The 27,701-nt window shown below is 35.3% G+C and overlaps 1 protein-coding gene across 4 annotated transcripts in view; it reads left to right on the top strand.

Moving 5' to 3' along the window:
- Positions 1-27,353, top strand: part of NBN (nibrin) — a 56,001-nt gene extending 28,648 nt beyond the window's left edge. The window contains exons 9-17 of one of the 4 annotated variants that reach the window (XM_054497886.2): positions 1,926-2,055; positions 5,238-5,510; positions 7,119-7,566; positions 12,954-13,022; positions 14,546-14,701; positions 17,479-17,592; positions 23,763-23,812; positions 25,224-25,292; positions 26,067-27,353. In XM_054497886.2, coding sequence (XP_054353861.1) covers positions 1,926-2,055; positions 5,238-5,510; positions 7,119-7,566; positions 12,954-13,022; positions 14,546-14,701; positions 17,479-17,592; positions 23,763-23,812; positions 25,224-25,254 — 1,271 coding nt within the window. In that variant the 3' untranslated portion in view covers positions 25,255-25,292; positions 26,067-27,353. Of the gene's footprint in view, positions 1-1,925; positions 2,056-5,237; positions 5,511-7,118; positions 7,567-12,953; positions 13,023-14,545; positions 14,702-17,478; positions 17,593-23,762; positions 23,813-25,223 lie in introns of all 4 variants that reach the window. The other 3 variants (XM_054497887.2, XM_063668957.1, XM_054497889.2) reach the window with 3 other exon arrangements.
- The last annotated feature ends 348 nt before the right edge of the window (positions 27,354-27,701 follow it).

Raw genomic sequence — 27,701 nt, 5'->3', positions numbered from 1 at the left:
ACTTGAAATAAAGAGGTGAATAGATGAGACCAAGTTCCTGCCGTTGTGGTATTTTTAACAAGGAGAAAATTGTAAGTAATCTGTTAACAAACACCAGTTATTTTGGGTCATTAGCTTATTATTATTATTATTTCATAAAGTCTTGCTCTGTCACCCAGGCCGGAGTACAGTGGCATGATCATAACTCACTGTAGCCTTGAACTCCTGGGCCCAAGCAATCCTCCTGCCTCAGCCTCCTGAGTAGCTGGGACTATAGGTGCGCACCACCATGCCCAGCTAATTTTTAAATTTTTTTGTTGAGATGAAGTCTCACTATGTTGATCAGGTTGGTCTCTTAACTCCTGGCCCCAAGCAGTCCTCTCGCCTCATCCTCCCAAAGTGCTGAGCAGCAGCAAGCCACCTCACTGAGCCTATATTAAATTATTCAGTGATTATATGAACATTTATAATTTTTATTGTTTCCAAACTTATGTGCAAGTGAAAATGGATTCTAGAGATATGTGTCTTAAAGGAAATGCCAGTGAGCTTCTAGAGGTCACATAGAGAAAGTGGCAGAAGTCATTTAAATATCTGAATTTAGAATTAATAGTAAATATTAAGTACATCCTATGTCACAAGGACCTAGCAGAATGATAGTTTAGCTTAGGTATTTAGTAAATATCAACTTAAAATTTTTTTCAGTTAATAGTTTAATATGTAAACTTTTTTTACATCTACTCTATACCACATATTGCTCTAGGTACTGGTGATATAGAAATACACAAGACGTAGTTCTTATTCTCAAGGATACACCAGTCTAACAAGGGAAAGTAGCAAGTAAACAGGTGATGATAATGATAACAGCTAATGCTGGCACAGTGCTTACTATGTTCCAAGCATCTTTCTATGGGCCATTTTACCTTCCAAACAACTTTGTGAGGTGGATGTTATAATTATTCTCATTTTATAGATGAGGAAAGGGAAGCATAGAGAAGTTAAATAACTTGACACAGGTCACCCAGCTAGTCATAAGTGAATTTTGTTTATTGCTTTTTTGTTGTTGTTTTTTGAGATAGGGTCTTAGGCTGGAGTGCCATGGCACGATCACTGCTCACTGCAGCCTTGACCTCCTGGGCTCAAGAGATCCTCCCACTTTAGCCTCCTGAGTAGCTTGGACCGCAGGTGTGTGCCACCATGCCTGGCGAGTTTTTTTTAATTTTTGTAGAGATGGGGTCTCCCAGTGTTGCCCAGGCTAGACTCAAACTCCTGGGCTCAAGTGATCCTCCTGCCTCAGCCTCCCAAAGTGCTGGGATAACAGGCGTGAACCACTGCACCTGGCTTGAATTGTTAATAGAACGATGTGCATGGTGGTATGGAAGCAGAATTGGAGAGCACTTAATTCAGTGTGGGAGATTCAAAAAAAGTATTCCAGAAGAGCAGCACTTGAACTAATTTGCTTTTCTGGTAAATAAAAAGATGAGGTAATCATTATGGTTTTCTGGAGTAGCCAGAAGTTTATGTCTAAGATGGTTTTACATGATTTGTTTCAAATAATATATTCCTTATGAAAATAAAACTCACTAATTCTGATTTGTATAGATGGTAGAGTGTATACACTTTCTGTGGGGCAATAAATGTAATTTTTTGGCCCACTGACTTAAAACATAATTTGAATTTGCTTATTTTATTTTTCTTTCAGTTGATAATACTTCAGCACAAAGGATCTGATGTAGCTTTAAAATGATTTGGTTTAGATAAGCCCGTCATAGATGCCAGCAGGCTGCTTATAGACTGTTTTGTGTTTGTTGGTGCCACTCATTGGAGAAAACCATGTGCAGTATTCCCTAGTTAATCCCCTCAGCATGGTATAGTCTGACAATTTTAAGTGACCAGATGTTCATCTTGTATCTAGCAGTTGTGATTCTTTCTACTTGTGTGATTTACAGGATTAAAGACAACAACTCCAGGACCAAGCCTTTCACAAGGCTTGTCAGTTGATGAAAAGCTAATGCCAAGCGCCCCAGTGAACACTACAACATACGTAGCTGACACAGAATCAGAGCAAGCAGATACATGGTAAAGCTTCTTCGTTACCGTACTATTGTTATTATTCTATCAATAAATTAATAGTATATTCAGGAAGTAATGCCTTTATCGGGTTGTCTCTTGAGAGAGAAAGCATGGGAGAATGGGATACCAGGGAAAATGATATCTTAGGACAAGGGTCAGCAGGTTTTCTGTAAAGGAGTGGCGAATAGTTATTTTCGGCTTTGAAGACTGTTGATCTCTGTCCCAGCTCCTCCACTCTGCCATTGTAGCATGAAAATGGCCGTAGACGATATGTAGTCATTGTCAAGAGACGATACATAGTCTCTTAAAGACAAGGATACTTTCCAAGAAATGCTTCCTTACACAATTTTGGCATTGTGTGAACATTGAACAGTGTGTTGACATAAACCTACATGGTATAGCGTACTATATAGTATAGATAGCCCAGGGGTTCCTAATCTCTCAGCCACGGTATCAGTCCATGACCTGTTAGGAACCAGGCCACACAGCAGTAGGTGATCAGCGGGCAAGCTAGCAAAGCTTTGTCTTTATTTATAGCTGCTCCCCATTGCTCACGTTACTGCCTGAGCTCCACCTCCTGTCAGATCAGCGGTAGCATTAGATTCTTATAGGAGCGCAAACCCTATTGTGAGCTGTGCATGTGAGGGATCTAGGTTCTTCTGATAATCTAATGCCCAATGATCTGTCACTGTCTCCCATCACCCTCAGATGGGACTGTCTAGTTGCAGGAAAACGAGCTTAAGGCTCTCACTGATTCTACATTATGGTGAGTTGTATAATTTTTTCATTATATATTACAATATAATAATAATAGAAATAAAGTGCACAATAAATATGCTTGAATTATCCTGAAACCATTCCCCCCACCACCGCCCGCAAACACAGAACCTCACCATGAAGCTGGTCCCAGTTGCCAAAAAGGACGGGAACTGCTGGTATAGCCTATTTCTCCTAGGCTACACACTTATACAGCATGTTACTGTACTGATACTGTAGGCAGTTGTAACACAATGGGAAGTATTTGTGTATCTAAACATAGAAAAGGTACAGAAAAAATATTGTATAAAAGATGAAAAATGGTATACTTGTATAAGACACTGTGAATGGAGCTCGTAGGACTGGAAGCTGTTCTGGGTAAGTCAGTGAGTGAGTGGTAAGTGAATGTGAAAGCCTAGGACATTACTGTACATGATTGTTGCCTTATTAGCACGACATTTAGACTACACTAAATTTATATACAAAAAGACTTCTTCAATAATAAATTGACCTTAGCTTACTGTAACTTTTGTGGTCTGTAAACTTTAATAATACTTAGCTTAAAACACTTAAAATATTGTATAGCCTTGCAAAAATGTTTTCTTCATATTATTCGATAAGCTTTTCTGTTTTCAAATTCTTAAATTTTGTTTTACTTTTTCAACTTTTTTGTTAAAAACAAAGACATAAACATACATGTTAGCCTAGGCCTGCACAGAGTTAGGATCATCGCAATCATTGCCACATCCTGTCCCACTGGAAGGTCTTCAGGGGCACTAACACACATGGAGCTGTCACCTCCTATGATAATAGTGGCTTCTGGAATCCCTCCTGAAGGGAGTGCCTGAGACTGTTTTAAAGTTATTTTTTTTATAAGAAGGAGTATATTCTAATGATAAAAAGTATAATATAGTAAATACATTAACCAGTAACATAGTCATTTATTATCATTATCAAGTATTATGTATTGTACCGAATTGTATGTGCTATTGTGCTATACTTTTATACAAGTGGCAGCATAGGTTTGTTTACACCAGCATCACCATAGACACTTAATGGGTTGCACTGTGCTGTCAATAGGTGATAGCAATTTTTCAGCTCTTTTATAATCTTATGGGACCAGCATCATATGTTGTAGTCCATTGTTGACAGAAATATCATTATATAGTGTCTGTGACTGTAATTGAAAGTGTTGTGTTCTAATAACTGTGTTTATAAAAATAAGTGGCAGACCAGATTTGGCCTACAGGCTGTAGTTTGGCAACTCCTGTCTTAGGATAGTTTTTTTATTCCTTGCAAATGTACATGGATGACTGGAAAGAATTGTTCAACTTATTTATAACTGGTGAGATAAGTTTGAAATACATGTATTTGTATTGTATGATGTTGCCTATATTTGAATATTACTTGTAATTTTGAAGATACTTTATATGTGTCTACCTAGCTATTTAAATAGTTAGTAGTTGTCCATAAAGATAGTTTTTCTATGGTTCTTTATCTGAAGAGGGATTTTGTTTTGTTTTTTTGAATGGAAGGGGTTAGCACCTTTATATTATTTGTTATTTTCTATTTACAACTGTATGTTTTTTATTTTAAATATGACATAATGAAGTGTTCATATTAAGATACTTAAGATATCACTATATTAAACCATATTTATTTTAATTTTTGCTACACTCATATTGAGGCCAGATTTAACTTTTTCAAGAGAAATTGTTAAGGTTTTGGAAGTTGCTTGAATGACAGCCTGACCTCTTGTTTTTGTTTTTTTTTTCTGTAAAATAAGAATAGCAAAGGCAGTGTCTAATTTAACCATACTTTGTAAAAGTAAAAAGTAAAAATACTTTTTACTTTGTAAAAAGTATGTAAAAGTATACTCTGTGCATGTATGCTGAAAATATTTTTCTGGTAATCTAGAGTTCTGTTCTATTCTCAAGCCTGCCATCTGGCTGAAATAATGATATCAGTCTGAATATCTTATATGTGATTTTATTCTGATTTTCCATTTTTAATAAAAAGGTACTATAATAATATAATAATAAATAATAATGAAAGTACCATAATAATAGTGATTTTACGTGGGAATAATTTAAAATTTTTAAACAAAACGGAAATTGCCTAGGATTATCACCTAGTTTAACTTACAATAGGCTATGCTAAGTTGGTATTGTGTGTGTGTTTGTCAGTCGTCTATAGTAGAGCAACAATATGTGCTATAGGGGGTGAAGAAGAGTAAGGTATCATCCTTCCACAGGATGCTTAGGTAATAAAGGAGTTGCTTTCTTGGGGTGGTAAAATATATTCAGTGTATTTTTGTCTAAAAATTATCTTCTAAGGTTATATTACATTAGAACTATTTAACGATCTTTGTTTCTATATTAAAATTGCTGTAAACTTGATTGTTTACCTTGCATTCTTTTCTTTTTCTACAGGGATTTGAGTGAAAGGCCAAAAGAAATCAAAGTCTCCAAAATGGAACAAAAATTCAGAATGCTATCACAAGATGCACCCACTGTAAAGGAGTCCTGCAAAACAAGCTCTAATAATAATAGTATGGTATCAAATACTTTGGCTAAGATGAGAATCCCAAACTATCAGCTTTCACCAACTAAATTGCCAAGTATAAATAAAAGTAAAGATAGGGCTTCTCAGCAGCAGCAGACCAACTCCATCAGAAACTACTTTCAGCCGTCTACCAAAAAAAGGTCTGTTTCTGATAACTTCTCTCATGTCTCTGAAAAAAAATATGAAAGTTTTTTATACTGTTGTAGAATGGTATTGTCTTTAGTCTGTTCTGATTAAGTATGCTTCTGCTGCTACGGCTTTTTGACCCCTTTCCCTCTCAGAAATGTCCCTGATCTCCTTCACTAGAGCCACTAGACAGTTTCTCCTTCATCTCCTTCTATGTATGTACTTACGTGTTGTTTTACTTGCCACAATTCTCTTCAATAAGAACTAACCCCCCCCCGTCTCAGTTCTAAAATCAGATTTCTGCTGGTTTTCCTTGAGAACCGCTCTCACTCCCTCTAGGACCATATTCCATCAATTGTTTTCTCAATTTCCATATTTTGAATATATTGATCATCCTAGATTTTTTTCTTCTGTTTTCAAAAGTTCAATCTCACCTTTATTTTTGAAAAGCTTCTCTTGACCTGGTTTCTTCCTCTAGCTACTACTGCCTTTTGTCTTGTGCCGTCCCTATTAAGCTTCTCAGAAAAGATGATGTTATTTCTCCCATTTCTGTATGAACTTTGGAGGACTTCTTTTCTTCCCCCTGCTGCTCTTTATACTCAACCTTCAGGTTTTGAGACTTTATTACTGACAGTCAACATATGTGGCCCTAACTTTTCCTTTAAGCTTTACTTCTTTTCCACAGGGGTTTCATGCTCTTTCCCCAGTGATAGACCTAAAAACTTTTTCTGTCCTCTCACCAAATGTGTTTTTTGTTTGTTTGTTTTTTGTTTTTTTTTTGTAAAATAGCTTACGTTGTTAGAATTTTTGACTCTGTTCTCTGGCTCCTGAAATCAGTGTTATTGATTGTTATTTTCAGTGTCTATCAATCCCTTCATTTCCATCTATTGCCAGATTCAAACTCTGACCACCTAAATTATTACAAAAACCTCTCGATTGGTTGGTTTGTCCAGTACCTTGGCATTAAATTAGTGTTAATAGAACATTGGGTTGACTGTTCTAGTTCAACATGAATCCAATAAACTCCTGGAGAACAGAATCCCAGGTCTTTGTGTCCTCTATGGGCTTAGTACAGTTTGCATAAAGTGTTCGGTATTTATTGAATGAATGATACAGTATTGTATAGGAAACTTTTAGTGATATATTCACATAGCATTTGCAGTATACAGTCAGTACCGTATTGTAGATTTAGTCACTCTGACTTACTGTGTTGAATGCATCTCTCATTAACGCATCAGATTGTATTCCCAGGGTAATTTTCCCTGCCCACAGCCTTACTACATTATAAAGTAGGCTGCTGTCTCCTGGCAACAGTTTCTTTGTATTTTTATATTTTTCTACCTTTGCCTGTAATATATCAACTAATGCAACTTAAGCAGAGAAGATAGAGATCACCATACTGCTTTAGCCACAGGGTCCATCAGTTCTATCAAAACAGCAGAATGTATGTGAGTTCTGCACTGTTTTCAAAGGTCTATTTGTTGATTTCCAGTAATATTGTTAATAAAATCAAGAGTACATTGTGAACTAAATGGAGGGAGTGATGAATATTGCCAAACTAAAAGGTTACTTAGCTGTGTTCATTTTCTTGTTTTGTTTTCTTCTTTTTTTTTTAATCTAAGGGAAAGGGATGAAGAAAATCAAGAAATGTCTTCATGCAAATCAGCAAGAATAGAAATGTCTTGTTCTCTTTTAGAACAAACACAACCTGCTATACCCTTATTATGGAAAAATAAGGAGCAGCATCTATCTGAGAATGAGCCTGTGGACACAAACTCAGACAATAACTTATTTACAGATACAGATTTAATATCTACTGTGAAAAATTCTGCCAGTAAATCTCATGCTGCAGAAAAGCTAAGATCAAATAAAAAAAGAGAAATGCATGATGTGGCCATAGAAGATGAAGTATTGGAACAGTTACTCAAGGACACAAAACCAGAGTTAGAAATTGATGTGAAAGTTCAAAAACAAGAGGAAGATGTCAATATTAGAAAAAGGCCAAGGATGGATGTAGAAACAAATGACACTTTCAGTGATAAAGCAGTACCAGAAAGTAGCAAAATATCTGTAAGTAACATTTTAAATGAGAGGTATAGTACATAGAAGCTTAGAATGCTAACAGGTACTTTCAATTTTGTATTGACAGTATGAGCATCCATTAATGTCTTTAACACTCAGTACTATAGGAATTTGTTGGTTGATAAGGTAAATGGTAAATGTTAAAAGTACAGTGATTCTTCAGTAGTGTAAAATAAATGATCACAAATTAAACTTTCATATGAGATTGTTTTACTAGATTTCCAAATTAGGCTGTACTATTATAAAAGACATTTGGCTATGATGATAAGTGTAGGAGATGCTTCAGTATAAGAAACAGGCACAGAAAGATGAAGTTAGTAAAACAAAGTATCTACTCAATAAATTTTTACGATATAACATCACTAGGAATTTTCATTTTCATTTAGGTTTTGTAATGTCCTTGTCTATTTTCATGACTGTTGATAATTTGTCTTACCCACTTTGATCTATGAAAACACCTCAGATTTTCTTTTTTGTATACATCAGTAAGTTGACCTATCTGTAGATTTGGTAGCTCTTTAGATGAGAGCACAGACCTGATGAAGTAAAACTTGAATATTCTGATCTCCAACGTGGATTCATTAGCTCCACTCATTCATGGCTGTGGTCATCCTCTCCAATAACACCTGCAGAGTAAGGACAGGAATAGGTGAAAGGATAGGATTAAGTGAATGGAAGTTATAGTTTATTAGCTAAGCAGTTGAGAACCTAGTGTGTATCAAGGACCTTATAAATCTATAACTACTATTCAAAAAGCAGAACCTATGTCCTATTTGGCCTGTATATTGTTATGTTCATATAGGCAAGGGAATCCCCATTATTTGTTACTTCTTCTGAGTGATCCTAAATGCCCTTCTGTGGACCAGCTGCATTGGAGTCAGCTGGTAAGCTTTTTGAAAATATAGATTCCCAGGCCAGAGCCCCAGAGATTTTCACTCAGTATATCTGATTTTCCTTCCCAGGATAAGTTCCCTCATTGTGTTAGCTAAGAATTCCTTTGATATTTTTAAAAATTCTAAAGTCAGTGGCTTCTATAAGATAGGATCTTTTTTTCCCCTATAAAAGTAGCCTGGAAGTAGATAATCAGAGCTGCTTCCCATGGTATTAATTTACTAGGTGTCTGTCTTTCTGCTGTTTGAGAGGATACCTCCAGCCATCAAGTCTCCTTTCCAGGGAGGAAGAATGTGATGATGAGGGGACAGGGTAAAGGCCTTTCCAGCTGAATTCCTCCCTGCTTTCTAAGGAGCTTTCTCAGAAACCCAAGTTAATAACTTTTGTTATTGGCCAGAATTGGATATAATTTAGCCACTCTCTATCGTCAATCTAGAAGAGTCTGGAAATGTTTTAAACTTGGCACATTGCTGTCCCTGATAAAGAATTGTATTTAAGGAAGAGAGAGAGAATGAATGTTGAATTATCGGATTCCATTTTGCAGCCAGAGTGAGAACTTCAGAGACAGAGTTTTTTTTTATTGTGAAGGATTTAAGACTACTCTCATTTCACAGACACACTAAGTGAAACAAAAGATTTATATGTTCTATAAGTCACTTCTGTAGCAATTCCTACTATGGTGGAGAGCTAGGTAAATTAGTTTAATGTGACATTTGTTGAAATCCAAGACATCATTTGCTAAGTTTAATACATTTACATACATTTATAAAGCTATCTTTATTCTGTTGCATTATGGATTTACATTGTTACTTTAGTTCCAGACTTTTCAGAATCTGTATTCAGGTTACTTAATATTACATGTAAGTGTTTAGAAAGTTAGGCACTTTTTACATTACTTTGGCCACACCTTTGGAAATGCATTTCCCTTGCTGTGCTCTCTTCTCCTCTGATTTTCTGTGACATGTTCTTATTTTCTTTAGTCTTCTTGTCCTAGTACATGCTTTAATCTTTTTTTTTTTTTTTGAGACAGAGTCTTGCTCTGTCGCCCAGGCCGGAGTTCAGTGGCACGATCTCTGCTCACTGCAAGCTCCGCCTCCCAGGTTCACACCATTCTCCTGCCTCAGTCTCCCTAGTAGCTGGGACTGCAGGCGCCCGCCACCACGCCCGGCTAATTTTTTGTACTTTTAGTAGAGATGGGATTTCACCGTGTTAGCCAGGATGGTCCAATCTCCTGACCTGGTGATCCACCTGCTTCAGCCTTCCAAAGTGACTTTAATCTTTTTTTAAGTAGCTACCCCCACCCCACTTTTTTAGCTTAAATTCCATTCCAGATTAGTCCACTGCTATGGTGGTCACGAATCTGTCTGGAAATGGTTGTGGTTTTAGTTTGTAACAGCTCTCTTTGGCTCATCCTGGATGGCTGCTAATTAATCTTCCTGAAGACCTATTTTCACTGCATATTCTCCCAGGGCTTACATCACGCAGGGCACTGGGCATTAGAGCACAGACGGGGAAAGACAAGAACTGAGCACTATACACCCTTGACATGGGAGCCATCAGACAGTCTTTCATAGACTAGAACTTTCATTTAATATGTAAGGTTTATATGAGGTATAATGATATCAGGAAATATAATTATTTTTATGAGGTATAATGATATCAGGAAATATAATTATTTTATTTTGCCCTATGATTCTATAGCATATTCCATTTTTCCTTTATTTTACTGTTTCAGAATTCATGACATTCTAAATGAAAATTACAGTACAAAATATGTTGTTGTAGGCTTTTGGAGAGAGAATAGCAATTAATTGTGGTATCTCTCATTGAGATACAATTGGCCCTCTGTATCCATGGGTCCCACATCCTCTGATTTTACCAACCTGTGATTGAAAGTATTTGGGAAAAAAAAAAATGCGTCTGTACATGTACAGACTTTTTTAAAATTATTTCCTAAACAATGCAATATAACAACTACCTACATAGCAGTTACATTGTATTAGGTATTATAAGTATTCTAGAGATGATTTAAAGTATATGAGAGGATGTGCCTAGGTTATATGCAAAATTTATGCTATTTTTTATCAGGGACTTGAGCATCCATGGATTTTGGTTTCCATGGGAAGTCATGGAACCAATTCCTCAGGGATACCACGGAGATGACTACTACAAGTTAAATCACTGTATTCCAGCACTATAATATTTTTAGTAAGAATCTGTAATAGGTAGAAAAATATTTCTGTTTTCAATGTAAGGTTATTTTTAAAAACTGTTTATTTCGAGATAATTGTTTGTTCACATGCAGTGAACCCTTTATCTAATTTCCCCTGATTGTTACAGCTTGCATAACTATAGTATAGTATCACAACCAGGAAATTGACATTGATAAAATCCATCAACCTTACTCAATGTGGGGTTGTTTTAAATTATTTTATTTTTGTTATTTTAAGAATTTGTCTGAAAGTCCTTGTTAATCTCATGGATTAAAGGAATTGGTGCTTAACTTTTTTTAGCTACAGAAGTGACTATCAGAGAAAAATACTTCTTAATCCTTTTATTTAAAAATTTTCTTGGCAATTTTTTGAAGGCAAAAAATGTGATACTTCTCTTTGGTGTTGGAATCCTTAGCTATATTTCAGAAAGGCACTTTCCAAAAGATGTTGATGGTAGAACTGTCATTTCTCTGGTTTTGGATCTAAATTTAGATTATAGCATGTCTGTAAGATTTCCTTACAGCTGAAATGGAAAACTATTAGCTTAATATTCCTCCTAGGACTTTATCCTTATATGAATGATAGCTGTGCCTGAGTCTTGGCCTTACTTTCAGTTTCCCAGTCTCTGTAAAATGCAAAACTGACTGAAGATCCTTAACATTCTTCTCCTTAACAGCACCCACTGTGTCAATAGTATATTTCCTCTTCACTTCATTCCACTCTCCTTTCTCAAGTCAAGCATTTTTATATAGCATTTTTTCAATACCCAGTAGTAAATTCTTAAAGCTACAGCATTTTCCAGTACCCTGTAGTAATAGCTACCACTTATTGGATACCTTTATTATATTTACAGCAACCCTACAATGCAGTAATTAAATATACCTATTGAACACGTGTGGAAACTGACAGTGGGAGTTTTTAAGTAACTTGCCAAGGTCACATAGCTAGGTTTGACAACTAGGACTTAAACACAGGTCTACCATGCTCTTTTGACTGTTCCTTTTGTTAGTTTTCACTGTGTAATTCACTCAGTTATTCCATTACTGTAGGCATTGGGCATCTGCCATGAAAGGCAGTTTGAGAAGAGAAGTTTGATAGGCATTGAGGTAGAATCCCCAAGACTTGGTGGTTTACTTATATGGGAAATAAATAGATAGGAAAGAATATAAGATAATTCCCAAGCTTATAGTCTGAGTATATAGGTAGGTTGTATGATTCTCTGAGTTGGAAAATCAAAACTTGCTCAGGAGGAAGAGCAACTTTGAGAGAGTAGGGCAGGATGGGGAGAAGGTGCCTAAAGGGAGTTTGTATTCTGATTATGTATAAAGGGAGTAAAATGTTCTGATTGTGATAACAACTCTCTGTAAATGATATGTGAAAGTACTCAGCCTAAGTAAAATGGCACCTGATAGGCTTGAAACATACATTTAATCCTATTGATTAAAATATCCTCTTTACTCTGTAGGGAAGCACAAAGTACATTTGTTTTTCTGCCCTTTCCAACTTCATTTTTAAAACTTTTAAGATTTACTGCTGTATTACTGAAAATGTGATGTAAAATGTTATGTGCCCCACTTTGCATCCAAGAGAATTGTAGTTTTTACTGAAATCATTATCCATTTATGTAATACTGTTCCATCTAGGACATGATCCAGACATGTTAATGTGAAAGATACTGTGACTAATATACAAGGCAGTCTTCACTTTTATTTCAGACAAATATCTTGAACAGTTGAAGTAACTGTTTCTTCTTTAAGTGTGATTTAAGATACTATTGTAAACTTGAATTCTTTTAAAATGTTTCTTTTTTGATTTTAAAAGTAATACACGATCGTACAGACATATAGAAAATAAAACAGATAGTTTGTTGATAATCCTACCATCTACAGACAACCATGGTTAATATTTTGGTATTTTCTCTTTACATTTTATTTTGCAGACTGTTAGTGCAATTTTGTAGTCATTTTTTAAATTATAATCATTTTCCCATATTGTTAAATATTCTCTAAGCATGTGATTTATATGGATTTAGATTGCTTCCAATTCTTTGTCCTGATACTGCAGTATCTCTTTCAATATATATTTTCATCTCATGATTTCTTTTGGAAAGACAGTTGAAAGCCAAATGCCTGGTCATACATAACATGAATATCTCTTAAGTTTTTAGAAAGGAAGCATTTTACACTTCATCTTATTCAAAAGGCCAAGAAGTGATAGAAACATACCATTTTATAACTCCTATGAACAGTATTTTTTATTTTATTTCTTTAGCAAGAAAATGAAATTGGGAAGAAACATGAACTCAAGGAAGAATCACTATGGTCAACTAAAGAAATATCTGTGAGAAACATTTTATTAATTTTTATACAGATTTGGCTTACGGAGACTGTCATCTCATCAATTTTTGTCATTTTACATTCTTAGGATTATTTCTCTTTCCTAATTGTGGCTTACTTCATGATTGTGCCTTGAAATGGATTGATCATATTATTATTATTATTATTTTATTTATTTATGTATTTATTTATTTTGAGATGGAATCTCGCTCTTGTTGCCCGGGCTGGAGTGCAATGGTGTGATCTCGGCTCACTGCAACCTCAGCCTCCTGGGTTTAAGCTATTCTCCTCCGTCAGCCTCCTGAGTAGCTAGGACTACAGGCATGTGCCACCACGCCCGACTAATTTTGTATTTTTAGTAGAGACGGGGTTTCTCCATGTTGGTCAGGCTGGTCTGGAACTCCCGACCTCAGGTGATCTGCCCGCCTTGGCCTCACAAAGTGCTGGGATTACAGGCATGAGCCACCATGCACGGCCTGGATAGATTGTATTATAACCATGATGCAGTGAAAAGAGTATAGAGAGAAACCAGGGTATAATTCCCTGCCTTCTGCTCCTTAGGTATGTGGCCTTGAACAAGTCATTTTCACATTTAAGAACCTCAAATACTCTATAAAATGAGACTGATGCTTTTCTAGCAGGATTTATATCAGATAGAGTAATGGATGGGAAATATTTGTAAACTCTAAAAGTTTAGTCTGTTCTTAATAATGTGCTGATTACATTCTGTCACTATTAGATGAACCTTTTTTTCTGACTTTCACCTTTTTTTTTTTTTTGACTGCTTTTATCTTAGACCTATTAGCAACTTGCATATTAATTACGTAGTTACAGCAGTTAAAAGAACTAAGATGTCAACCTTAAGCAGCTGTAATGATGTTGATGTGTAACTGACTAGTTAATAGTAAATAACATGAAACCAAGAATCTCATCCAGCAATTGAAAGATAACAGGAAGGACTCTTGAGGCAAATTTAACAGCTATTAATCTTGAATTAAAAATGGCTTGTCAATTAATGAGATAGTATGTCCAGAATTGATGATTGACTTTTTTGAGGTGTTAAGAATAATAAAAGATACAAACTATTGAGAATCCCAAAAGTTTAAGAAAAGTAGATGAGGACCTGTAGAACAGGATATATTATAATCTCAGTGTACAATTTTAATGAAAAGCAAACAGTGCTGAGATTTTGTGTCAATAAAATATGTATCTGGAGGTAAATTGTTTACTGAGATGATATTTATTAGAATAACTACTAGGTTAAAAATACTTCACAGTTTTTAGCCTTCTGTCACAAATGAGTATGTTATAAATGTTTCCAAAGTTATAGAGCATTTGAGTAAGTAATTTTCTTCTCTTGAATTAGATGTGATTTGATTCCAAATACAAAGTTCAGGTACGAGAAATAAAACATTTTTACTATTTTTTTCAGGTATTTGAACTTTTTTCTGTAGATTCCCAAATGACAAGTGACTTTTCTTTGTTATTTCTTCTCTTGCTTACCTACCCATCTTAACCCCGTTTAAGAACAATGACAAACTTCAGGATCATAGTGAGATGCTTCCAAAAAAGCTGTTATTGACTGAGTTTAGATCACTGGTGATTAAAAACTCTACTTCCAGAAATCCATCTGGCATAAATGGTGATTATGGTCTACTAAAAAATTTCAAGAAATTCAAAAAGGTAGGTATTTCAACTGTATCACAACAGGTCAGTGTTTGAAATGTTTTTAGAGATACCAGTGATGCTAAACAAAGATAAAAGCAGTTTAAGTTGAAAACTTACTTCTTCTGCTTAAAATGCTTTAAAAAATTCCGCTAGGAAGGACATGAACTTACAGTTAATGAATATATTGAACACCTAGAATGAAATAGATTTCGTCAAGATTGAATTCTTTAGAGGTTGCTGTTTACCTGGTTTTCTCTACCTTAAGCAGGAAGTTTTTGTTGATAATCACAGGATCTTCTCTGTTATTCTAATATTGGTCTACAACTACTTGAAGAGGTTCTTTAGCTCAGGACTTTATGAAGATTAAAATGTATTTAAAATAACTAAGCATATTCAGTAATTCAAACTATAGTCTATATTTACATATAAAACACAATATCAATATATATGCTGAGTATGATCATCAGACCTGAGTTTCTGCTCATTAAGGAACTGATACTTATTTTATCAGTAATGGTTAAAAAAAGGCTTCTATCCAGTAGGTATTCTTTTGTTGTCTTACATTTGCTTCTTGCTCCAGACCTACTTCTGACTGCTAGCCTTTACTTACCCATTTGATCAGAGTATAGTAATTACTCAAAAGTAATTTTTGTGGAAAACTGCTTTCCTCTATAACATGATCTTGCCATGACTGTGAGGTAGTAGAGATTTTTCTCTTTACTGTGACCATTTACTATTAACATTTCACAGTTAAATTAGTTTTTTGCCTACTATAATAGTACCTAAAGGGTTCTGAACTCCATTTGATGGGAAGAATCTCTTCTGCTTAGAGCAGAAGATGGAAATATCTTCCACTTAAATGGCACCACTATACCTTTTGGTTTAACACCACTTTTTCTCACCCTATATCTGAGGCTCATGAATAGCATAAAGGCATTCTTACTGCATGGTTACTTCATGTTTAATATTGTGTTACAAGATCTCATTAAATCAAAATTCAAAAGACTTTTTTTATAGTTTTACAAAGAAACAGCAGTAATGTTTACTACTGGCACAGAGTAGTTTATTAACAACTGAAGAAGTATGAAGTAATATAAATCTCTGGAAAGTGGTTTGGAAATACTTAAAATGCTTAAAAATACTGCTATCCTTAACCAAGTAATCTGTTCTGAAACTATAGAAGAAATCTAATCCAAAATTTCTATAGGAAGATGTTTAACTGGATTGATATTAATGCAGGAATTTGTCTAAGTTCTTTACATCTCCGAATCATGCTGGGCTTGGTCGCTCACACCTGTAATGCCAGCACTTTGGGAGGCCAAGGCAGGTGGATGGCTTGAGCCCAGGAGTTGGAGACCAGCCTGGGCAATATGGTGAAACCCTATCTCTACAAAAAAAAAATATAAAAATTAGCTAGGCATGGTGATGTCTACCTACTGTAGTCCCAGGTGTACTCAGGAGGCTGAAGTTGAAGGATTGTTTGAGCCCAGGAGGCGGAGGTTGCAGTGAGCCAAGATTACACCACTGTGCCGGGCCAGGTATCAGAGCTCCAGCACCAGGAAGTGGTCAACTCGCGGGTTGGTAAAAAGAATTTACTGACAACAGTATAGATTTGGAAAAGGAAAGTTTATTTAGAAAGGAAGAACACTGCAGAAGAATGCAGAGGGGCACCTCAGCGAGAGGACTGAGCACACCGTGGCAGATTGTCCTTAGGAGCATTTATGGACCTTAAGGTGGGAGCTTGAGATTGTAAAATGAGTTTCACCATGGCATTCCAGAGGTGTATAAAAATTTTAGTTGCTTATAAAAGTTGAAAGAGGCCTGGAATCAGAAGCCGGCTTTAGATACTAGGGAAGTTTGATTACTTCTAAGTTCCCCAGATAAGGAGTTTTGCCTCTGGTTAGCCTGTTTGATGGTCACCGGTTGGTCTTTGCCCCCTTCTAAATTGCTCAGAGAAGAAGTTTTGTCTCTGGGGCCTGTTCCATGGTCACCAGGTGATTTTCTCTCTCCTCACACTGCACTCTCCAACCTAGGTGACAGAGTGAGACCCTGTCTCAAAACAGACAAAAAACCCTCCAAATCAATGACATGGCGTTTTTTAAACTTTTAAAATACTGCTTAGGGGTGAAAATAAATTTAAAATTCTCTTTCTACTTAATATATTAGAATTTTAAAAGCATGTTACAAATACTAAGGAACTGTTACTATTAACAATGTTATTAACTAACAACAAGTATTAACAATGATCTTGGGCATTTTCACATGGAATTTTCTTTTCTTAAAGCACCTCTTTACTTGTAAACAATTAAAATGTCAATTAAAAGTATAAATTGTTGGCATCCCCAACATCTCCTGCTTGGACTCTGTGAACTGGAAAGTTTTGAAAAAGATTTAAATTTTCATCAATATTAGAAAGGGCTTAAGCTTTGAAGTCGTTAGAACAAAATACAGTGCTTTGAATTGTAGTGTTTGTGTTCATCTTGAGTTGCTTTAATTGTTAAATGATAAGGTAAGGCCATTTTAAAATAAAAACTCCAAATTAAAAGTGTTAAATTATTTTTACTACATAAATCCCATGACATGTCCAGATCTGTATATAGTAATAGCTGTAAAAGATGAGGGCAAAAACAGATGGGTTTAGAACAGAGTTACTGCTCTCACTTTTATTTGTAGAATATAAACATCTTTGGCACTTATGCATGATTTACCATCTTTGCTTTTTAATCTTTTTTAAAAAATGGTCATTTTTGTTTGTTAGTATGTTTTACTGTACTACTTTTATTATTCAATAGGTCACATATCCTGGAGCAGGAAAACTTCCACACATCATTGGAGGATCAGATCTAATAGCTCATCATGCTCGAAAGAATACAGAACTAGAAGAGTGGCTAAGGCAGGAAATGGAGGTTAGTAGGAAGTGAGGCCCAGAAACTTGTTTAAATTGCACTTTGGTCCATTATGGTGGCCTTCAAGCAAATTCTTCTTAAAACCAAATTAAAATAAGTGACATAAAGTCATTCATTCAGGAAGATTCCTGAGTTACAGAGCATTAATCTATACCCTTCCGTAACACTTCTTTAAAAGAATACTAAATTTATTTTTGTTAAAAAAAAAAAAAAGTGAGACCTAAGAAATTCAGTTTACATCCTAATGAAAAGGGGGAGATAAAAGCCACAAAAATTTAAGGGAAACTAAAAGAATGTGGAGGATATTACAAATATATCACTTAGATGTATGTCAAGGGACTGGCCTTTTTAAATCTGGGGATTGTGTTTTAACAATTCTGAAAATTTCTCATTCATTTTCTTGAATATTAGTTACCTTTTTGCTGTTTTCCCCATTATCTCCTTCTGGAATTCCAATTTAACATAAGTTAAATTTTCTTTTCCATTTTTCTTTCCTGTGTATTTCATTTCTTTGTTTCTCTGGGTTATATTTTTGGCAACTGCTGCAGATGATCTTCCAATTTACTACTTCTGTCTTCAACTCTAGTTGGCATTGCATCTGTTCATTTTATTTTTTCATTACTGGAAGTCTGTTTTATTTCTTTCTACATCTTCTTGTTCCTTGCTATTTTTCAAGCTTCCCCTTTTATATTCTTTGCCTAATGATACCATTACCTAAAATGTTTGATCTGTTTTCTGCTCTTATGGTACCTTGTTTTCAAGTTTGTGCTTTGTGATTTTTGAATATGAACTGATAGTTTTCTTTGTAACTCGATCTGTAGGGTTTTCTTGAGTCTTAAGTTCAGATTTATTTCCTCTAGAAAAGGTATGTTTTCTATCTTCGAGTCTTCTACCAATATGAGACTACTTTAAATTAAAATCTCTTCTTGTGATTCTTTGAATCACCCAGGCAGTTAGTATGTATTAATATTTGGACCAGAAGCCGGAGTGAATGAAGGCCGGCTTATCATTAGAAACTTCAAATGAGATTTTTATTTCTTTCCTTCACTAAGTGCCAGAATGAAGATGGGCAAGTTTCTTTGCTAGCTCCTTCTGTGTTGTAAGGTTTATTTCTCTTTCTTCCTTTAGTGCTGGGTCTTTTATTAAAGTCACCATCTTGGGTTTTCTTCGTATCACTCATATTCCATATAGACATTAAAGCAGAGTTCAGGTTTTTCATGACTTGCAGATACTCATAGGGCAAGGCAAAAGCTGACTGTGGTCCTTGCTGACCTCTCGGGGTTCCTTATTTTGCTTTATAGTGGGTATAGTGTAATTCACTTTTAAAAATGCTTTTTTATCAGTTATTTTAAAATAAGGGTTATTTAGGAAAGTCACTTATGAAAGTAGAGTTGTTAAGGTCACTCAGGATACTTATTTTTAAAAAATGAAAGGATGGAAATCACATCCTTTCTCCTCTTTTTTGAAAGAATAATTGGCTTTATTATTTTGTAACGTGCATTCCACAGAATTATGGCAGTACACAAAGAACGAAGATGTGAAAACCTAAAGCCCAGAAATTACCTGTTTAAACAGTTAAGTGAACAATATTCCAGACATCTCTTTATTGAGGAGTAGTGAGAGGCAGGGACAGACTGGGAAGGATGGGAGAGACATTGATAGGAGGAAGTTAAACTGAAGGCATTGATGAATTTCTATAAATGTTTCTTCCCTCCAAGATATTTTATTTTGTGAGATCTGTCTAATATTAAGGAGGAAAATATAAAAATCACTGTAAGTCGGAATTGGTAGTTGTTTTAAACTTCGTATTTAACTTCACATATAATTATTTGTTGGCTCCCTACAGTGAAAAGTGAGGACATTATTAGTACTTCCTCCCACCTAGCCTCCCTTACCTTATGCCAGTCCTATTTTTCCCCTTTTTAGGTGACTTGCATGCATGACCACAGTCATCTTGCTTAAGCTTGAAAGCCAGTAACACTCAGAATACGTCTCAGTGTTGATCATTCTCCATTAGTTTTTCCTGACATATAGTATGCTGTTTTGATTTGCAGGTGTAATTCTCTTTCTCAAGGAACTTTTTTCTATTATATATTTTAAATATTTTATATTTGCTGGGCTCTCTACATTTAAGACCTAACTATCCTTTTATTGGATTACCTTTGTCATCCACATCTATTTTTTCTGCATTCACTGTGGTTTTCTTAGGCTCTTTCACTGTATCAAAATTTTACATTTCAGGTGTGTCTGTAATGTTTCTCACCAAGTATGTGACCTTAGGCAAATGACTTAATGTCTCTGTTTCCATCTGTGCAGAATGAGAATAATAATAGTACCTTTATTTCACAGACATATGAGGATTAAATCAAATACTACATATAAACATAACAGTGGAAAGTGTTAGCTATTTCTAATTTATTTAATTCTGAAAGGCTGTTATGATTCTTTTACTTAGCATTTGTTCTTTTTTCATTTCATTGTTCTATTATCTGATTTTTTGTCATTATTTCATTGCTTTCATTTTTCTATTTTACTTTTTATTCGTAGATTATTATTTCCTGCAGATTAGGTTCTTTATCTGTTTTTTGCATGTTCTGTTCCAATATCCTTTTTTTTTTTTTCCTCTAGTAGTTGGAGTAGCTTTTCTGTTTTTTGCCTTCACTTGAGTAAAGGGAACTGTCTTTTCCAGATATTCTGTTTGCTACATAAAGGATCATATGCCATCTTATGCAGGGATTACATTCAGAAGCCAGTTTGTGAGACAGAAATTCAGTATAATCAAAATTACTTCTAACATTCTTATCTTGCCCATAAGAACAGAATTCAGCCAGGCACAATGGTGTGGCTCATGACTATAACCCCAGCACTTTGGGAGCGGGAGGATCACTTGAACCCGGGAGTTAAGACTAGCCTGCACAACATCTTGAGACCCTGTCTCTACAAAAAAATAAATAAAATTAAAAAAAAAAAAAAACACAACAAATTAGCAGGGCATGATAGTGCATGTGCCCATAGTCCCGGCTACTCAGGAGGCTGAGGTGGGAAGACTGCTTGAGCCTGGGAGGTCAAGGTTGCAGTGAGCCATGATTGAGCCCCTGCACTTCAGCCTGGGTGACAGAGCAAGACCACATCTCAAAAATAATAATAATAAATAAAATAAAAGTTAACAGAATTCCCTCGTGCCTCACTGTCAGTATGGCATCATGCGAAACAGTCAGTGGCACATGGCATAGCCCATCTAGTTTCTGTTGTCTGAAGACATTGAATCCGGGAGAGGAAAGGCTCAGCTGGAGCTGTGTGCAGCTTGGGCTAGCTGTCTCCTGGGATTTTAATTAAATGTCCTATACCAGGGAGTGTGCTCTATATAAAAGAGAATAACCTAGCATTATTAGGTTGTTTACCTAATTTGTTAGGGATCCTTGAAGCCTATGTGTTTGGTCAGTGTCAGCCCTGCTTCTTTACCTTCTACACCATTAGTCCCTTCCCAGCAGCCCACTGGCAGTTGTTTTCCCTGTTCAGGCTACCTTTTCCCCAAATTTGGGGCATTAGTAAGAATCCTCAGGTTTGACCAGTTGTGTAGCACTTTTAATGGATTGAGACAGTATTAGGAATCAGTTGCATCAGAATCATTTGGTTCTTTTTACAGCTGCACTTTTTAAGTGTATGGCATGGCTTAAACTCTTCTCCTTGATTAATTAACACTGTCGAGTTTTGTTTGATTAATTTTAGATGGGAGAAGTTGAGAGAATGATGATACATCATACAGCTGCTGACTTTTTTCTTTTTTTTTTTTTTTTTTTTTTGCTTATTTCATTAGGAATTAGATGGACTGTGTTCTAGATGATTTCACCAAATCACTTCTCTTTTTGCTAGAATCATTTTAGTTGCTATTGGTAGGACTTAACTCTATAACAGACTTGACTTTCTTTTGCTGCGTGGCTACTGCTTATTTACATAAATGTTCTGTACTGCCATCTCATTTCCCTGTTTGCTGCAGCTATTCTTTTTCTATATTCCCTTCCTATTTTTCTTTTCATCCCTTCTTTCTCTACCTCTGCTGCAGACCCACCAGTCTTAATTTTCATAATCACTGCGTCAGTTCCTGAAGTTCCCTTGAATTTAGGATATTTTCATTATGTACATCAAACATAAAAATTATTTGAACTGTATCCAACCTGATTTGAATTTGAAAGACTGTGAGTAGTAGTTATTTCAGACCTCTGAAAAATGCCAGTAATATGAGGCATTTCTGTTTCTTAATACTATTTTATATGTTTTTACTAAAATATATGAAATAAAACTGCTTTCTCCTCAGTGGTTTTTCTTTACTATGCTACAACTTTATTCCCCAGGAAACCTCTAAGAATATTTAGAAAAATGATGCCAGTAGTTATTTTGACAGCTGTTTTATTAAAATTATGTCTTCCCATTTATGTTTTGCTATCCCTGTTAGAAAATATGAAAAGATAAGATGTAATTTTGTTTCACTATATGATAGAAAAATCAGTCTGTAAGATCGAATCCCTGCAAGTCACTCTTGTAGGCTTGCTCTAGAGATTCAGAAGCCCTGAGGCAGCCTCGTTAAGAGCTGGTGCTCTTAATAAGGTAGACCTGGTCAAATCTCAGCTATTCCATCTGAGTTCCCCTATCTTCTGCAGGTTTACCTAACCTAAGTCTCTGTTACCTCATTGGTTAAAACTGAGATAATAGTATAATAGTAATGAAGTTACATGAAGATTAAGTGAGATTTCATGTATATATACACACACACACACACACACATAGAGAGAGAGAGTTTAAGATAGTATCTGGAAGCATTCAAATGTAAATTAGTAACAGTAAAAATAAACAGTAAGTCCTTACTTAACATTGTCAATAGGTTTTTGGAAACTGCAACTTTAAGCAAAATGGCATAACCAATATTTTTTCTCATTATTACAACAAAACAACATGATTGAAGGAACTGCTGTATGTCATCTCACTTACAGTTGCAGTTTCCAAGAAACCATCAAAAACATTAAGTCAGGACTTTATCTGTATTTAAGGAACTTCTGGTCTTTTAGAGAGGATAGGGTACAAATATAAATAATTCTAACAGAAGGTAGAAATTGATAAGCATCCTGGGAATTCTGTAGCTGAAGTTTTGGGAGAGTTCTTCATAGCAGGCATTATTTTTAAAAGAAGGGGATCAGGAAGCCTTTGCTAAAGAGGGGAAGAATATGTTCCTTGAAACATAGTAGGTACTCAGTAAGTATTGAATGAATGTACCTTTAAAGACGGTTACATGTGGGAAGAGGGAAAAAAAGGAATTAACTTCCTTGGCAGAGGGAGAAACATGAACAAAAGCAGATAGAGGGTCACAGGATATTTATTAGGAGATGATTCTGGGGTTTTGTTTTGGTTTTGCTTTTTTCTTTTTTGTGTGATTCAGTTTTAACCGGCATACAGAGTCCACGAAGAGGAGGCTGAGAAGTGATTAGGAAAGTAAAATGGAACCAGGTTATGAAGAGCCTTGCACATTTCAGTGGGTCAAATGCAAGGCTTTGTGTTTTCCTTGGTAGGTGGGAGAAGTCACGAAGGGTTTCAAATGGCATATGATAGGGGCATAGCTGGACTTCAGGAAGATGCACTCAGCACAGGGAGTTTTTGATTCTGACTCTGTAAGGTGCTGTAGGAGTTTAGTGAGTTTGTATTTAAAAGGACTTCAGAGGAGAGGTAATTTAGCAGCAGCTTCTAAGCCCTGATTTGGGACCAAGAACACAGGAGCCCCTTTAACTGTGGAGCTGCTCTAGTTGAAGGTGGGTAAATGTTGCCCTCTTAGTCTCATCAGTGGTCTGACCCTCAAGCACTGAAATCTCATTTAGTAACAGGGTTTTGCTGGAAAGAGTGTTTAAAAACTAAGCAAGCTAGCAATATACTACTATTGGTTGTCTTTGAGTGGAGATGGGTGGGAGAAAGCTGTTTAATTAGAGCTCTTTTGTAATAGTCTTAGCATGGAGTGAAAATATAGAGGATCGGTTGAATGAAATATTGTAGAGGCAAGAACTCTTAGACTTGGTGACCTCCAGGATGTGGAAATCTCTAAGATGACAGTGACCTATTACTATAGCAATTCATTAACTGTATATTCACCACTGAGCAAATGTTTGAAATTATGTTAATTTTGACAGGTACAAAATCAACATGCAAAAGAAGAGTCTCTTGCTGATGATCTTTTTAGGTAAAGTTTGATTCAGCTTTCTCATGTACCTTTGAGAGATGTATATAAAGTTTAGTTCTGTTCATAGAAATTAAGAATTTGTTTCTTCTGTCCTCATAGACACCTAGTCCCTTCACCTAACACAAGTGTTTATTTTTATTACTTGAGCACCTCTCAATTGGGTTTATTGGATATAGCATCGAGGTTTGGGGTTAAGTTATATTATAAGATACTTAAAATTTCTATGGGGGCATTCAGGCAAAAAGACGGTTCCTGAATTGTGTGAAATTGTTGTATAGATTTGTGAGATTTTTCAGCTCTGAGTAGAATTACGATTGCGTTTTGAATTAAGAAAACTAAAATGCCAGACCATTTGTTTAGTTTTAATTGGCACATGCATAAAAACAAAAGGCTGGATTAAAGTTTCAAAGCTGGTTTTTGTGGGAGGTTTTAGAGTTGTACTTTGTGATTATAATTTAATTCTGATTTAATACATTTACAGCATTCCTGCAGGCCTAACAAACCTATTATAATAACTGCCTCTGAAATACTAATAAAATACTATATTAGAGGTAGATATCAGTTAGGGGAGAAGACAGAATGAAGAAATTATTTCTGAGTCTGTTTTGCAGCCAATTAGATTGATTCTCTACTTTCATAACTGACAGTATAAATTGCTGGTAAAAATGTTGACAAACAGGCCGGGTAATCCCAGCACTTTGGGAGGCTGAGGTGGGCAGATTACGAGGTCAGGAGTTCAACACTAGCCTGGCCAGCATGGAGAAACCCCATCTCTGGTAAGAATACAAAAATTAGCCAGGCGTGGTGGCATGCACCTGTAATCCCAGCTACTCAGGAGGCTGAGGCAGGAGAATCGCTTGAACCCGGGAGGTGGAGGCTGCAGTGAGCCGAGATCGCACCACTGCACTCCAGAGAGAGACTCCATCTCAAAAAAAAAAAAAAATGTTGGCAAACAATACTGGTTTTTCATTAGTCAAATGAGATGGGTTGTTGAGCTATATTTGTTTAACTGCTGTAGGAGAAAATGTTGTAAAGTGCTAATTGCATTTAAGTAGATTATGCTCTTTTGTGCAAATGATATGTTTTTATTATGGGGAGGAATGGGGATCTTTGAAGCCGTACAGAAAGAAGTATAAACATACCTTCATTTTTAAACTGCTTTCATTAATTTAAAGCTTTACAGGATTTTTGTTATTGTTGGTTTTTTTTGTTTTTACCATATTTTCATCAAAGCAACATCAAAGGGATAAATGAAAATAAAAATTTCAGTGCTTAATATCTGATCCTAAGGACAAAATTGTCATTCTCATCCTGTTTGCCAAAGTGTGACTACAGTTTGAAAGTCCTTTACCTTTAAAAGAAATACCATCCCTTATCTAAATATCATTTAACCCCATTTCTGTCTTTGCAGATACAATCCTTATTTAAAAAGGAGAAGATAACTGAGGATTTTAAAAAGAAGCCATGGAAAAACTTCCTAGTAAGCATCTACTTCAGGCCAACAAGGTTATATGAATATATAGTGTATAGAAGAGATTTAAGTTACAATATTTTATGGCCTAAATTTATTAAATAAAATGCACAAAACTTTGATTCTTTGGTATGTAACAATTGTTTGTTCTGTTTTCAGGCTTTGTCATTGCATCTTTTTTTTCATTTTTTAAATGTGTTTTGTTTATTAAATAGTTAATATAGTCACAGTTCAAAATTCTAACTGTACGTAAGGTAAAGACTAAAGTCACCCTTCCACCATTGTCCTAGCTACTTGGTTCCCCTGAGAAAAAAATTCATGATACTCATTTGTTATGAATCTTTCCAGGGATTTTTAAGTCCTATTCAAATTCCTATTTTTAAATAATTTCCTACACAAATGATAGCATAACATATACAGTGTTGTACACCTTGGCTTTTTTACTTAGTAGATTAAAAATCATAGGAATATCAATATAATTTTTTTCTTTTAATATTTTTTCTTTTCCATTATTCTGTAGTCTTACCTAAACTCTGGTGATCCAAACAAAATGGCTTCAGTGGTGCAGATGTCACCTACATGTTATTCTAGTACTAGAAACTGAAGACCATGTGGAGGCTTCATCAAACATGGGTTTAGTTTTCACCAGAATGGAAAGACCTGTACCCCTTTTTGGTGGTCTTACTGAGCTGGGTGTGTGTCTGTTTTGAGCTTATTTAGAGTCCTAGTTTTCCTACTTATAAAGTAGAAATGGTGAGATTGTTTTCTTTTTCTACCTTAAAGGGAGATGGTAAGAAACAACGAATGTCTTTTTCAAACTTTATTGACAAGTGATTTTCAACTCTGTGTTCAAAAATATATTCATGTACCTGTGATCCAGCAAGAAGGGAGCTCCAATCAAGAATCACTACAACTGATTAGTTGTTTAGAGAATGAGAAATGGAACAGTGAGGAATGGAGGCCGTATTTCCATGACTTCCCTTGTGAACAGAAGCAACAGAAGGGACAAGAGGCTGGCCTGTACATCACTCTCACCTTCCAAATCTTGTGGAAGTGCATCTACTTGCCAGAACCAAATTAACTTACTTCCAGGTTCTGGCTACTTGCAGGTGGAACTCCAGCTGCAAGGGAGTTAGGGAAATGAAGGGTTTTTTTTAAAGCTTCTCAGCCTTCCTAGGGAGCAGAAATTGGGTGAGCCAATCTGCAATTTCTACTATAGGCATTGAGACCAGTTAGATTATTGAAATATTATAGAGAGTTATGAACACTTAAATTATGATAGTGGTATGACATTGGATAGAACATGGGATACTTTAGAAGTAGAATTGACAGGGCATATTAATTGATGAAATGGAGTCATTTGAGTCTCTTAATGGCAATGTATCATAATTACCAAGTGAAGCTGGTGGAACATATGGTCTCCATTTTACAGTTAAGGAATATAATGGACAGATTAATGTTGGTCTCTTTCATGTCCACAATCCCTTTCTAAGGAAGACTGCCCTACTATAGCAGTTTTTATATTTGTCAATTTATGAATATAATGAATGAGAATTCTGGTACCTCCTTATCTTTACAAATATTGGTGTTGTCAGTATTTTTCCTTTTTAACCATTCCAATGGGTGTGTAGTGATGTTTCATTTTGGTTTTAATTTGTATATCCCTGAGAGCTATAATTGGGTCATAGAAATTCTTTATACATTCTAGATGCAAGTCTCTTGTCAGATATATGTATTGAGATATTACACCTAGTCTGTGGCTTGACTATTTTCTTTATGTCTTTTGATGAATAGAAGTTTTAAATTTTGACAAGGTCAAATTTATTTTTTTCTTTTATGTTTGATATTTTTTCTCTCCAATTTAACCCCAAGATTTCAGATATTCTGCTTTATTACATAAACTTTATATTTTTATATTTGTGATCTATCTTGAATTGATATGTATGTTGTGAATTATGGATCAGGGTTCTTTTTTCCCCCATACAAGTATCCAGTCATTGTAATATTGAAAGAATTATCCTTTCCTCATTAAATTACCTTGCCAATTAGTAAAAAATCAATTAACCATAATGGTGGATCTGTTTCTGGACTTTGTTTTGTTACATTGAAATGTTTGTCCATCCTTGCACTCATACCACACTGCCTTGAATTACTGTAGCTGCATAGATGCACCTTGACTTAAGTTGGGATTACATCATAATAAACGCAACGTAAGTTGAAAATACTGTATTTAAGTCAAAAGTGCATTTAATACACCTTAACCTACATCATAGCTTAGCCTAGCCTACCTTAAATGTACTCATGACACATTAGCCTATAGTTGGGCAAAATCATCTAACACAAAGGCTATTTTATTGTAAAGTATTGAATATCTCATCTAATTTATTGAATACTAAACTGAAAGCAAAAAACAGAATG

Source organism: Pongo pygmaeus, chromosome 7 (assembly GCF_028885625.2).
Source record: "Pongo pygmaeus isolate AG05252 chromosome 7, NHGRI_mPonPyg2-v2.0_pri, whole genome shotgun sequence".
In the NCBI taxonomy this organism is placed as follows: Eukaryota; Metazoa; Chordata; class Mammalia; order Primates; family Hominidae; genus Pongo; species Pongo pygmaeus.
The sequence above is the reverse complement of the archived record's forward strand: the minus strand, read 5'-3'. Positions and strand labels throughout refer to the sequence as shown.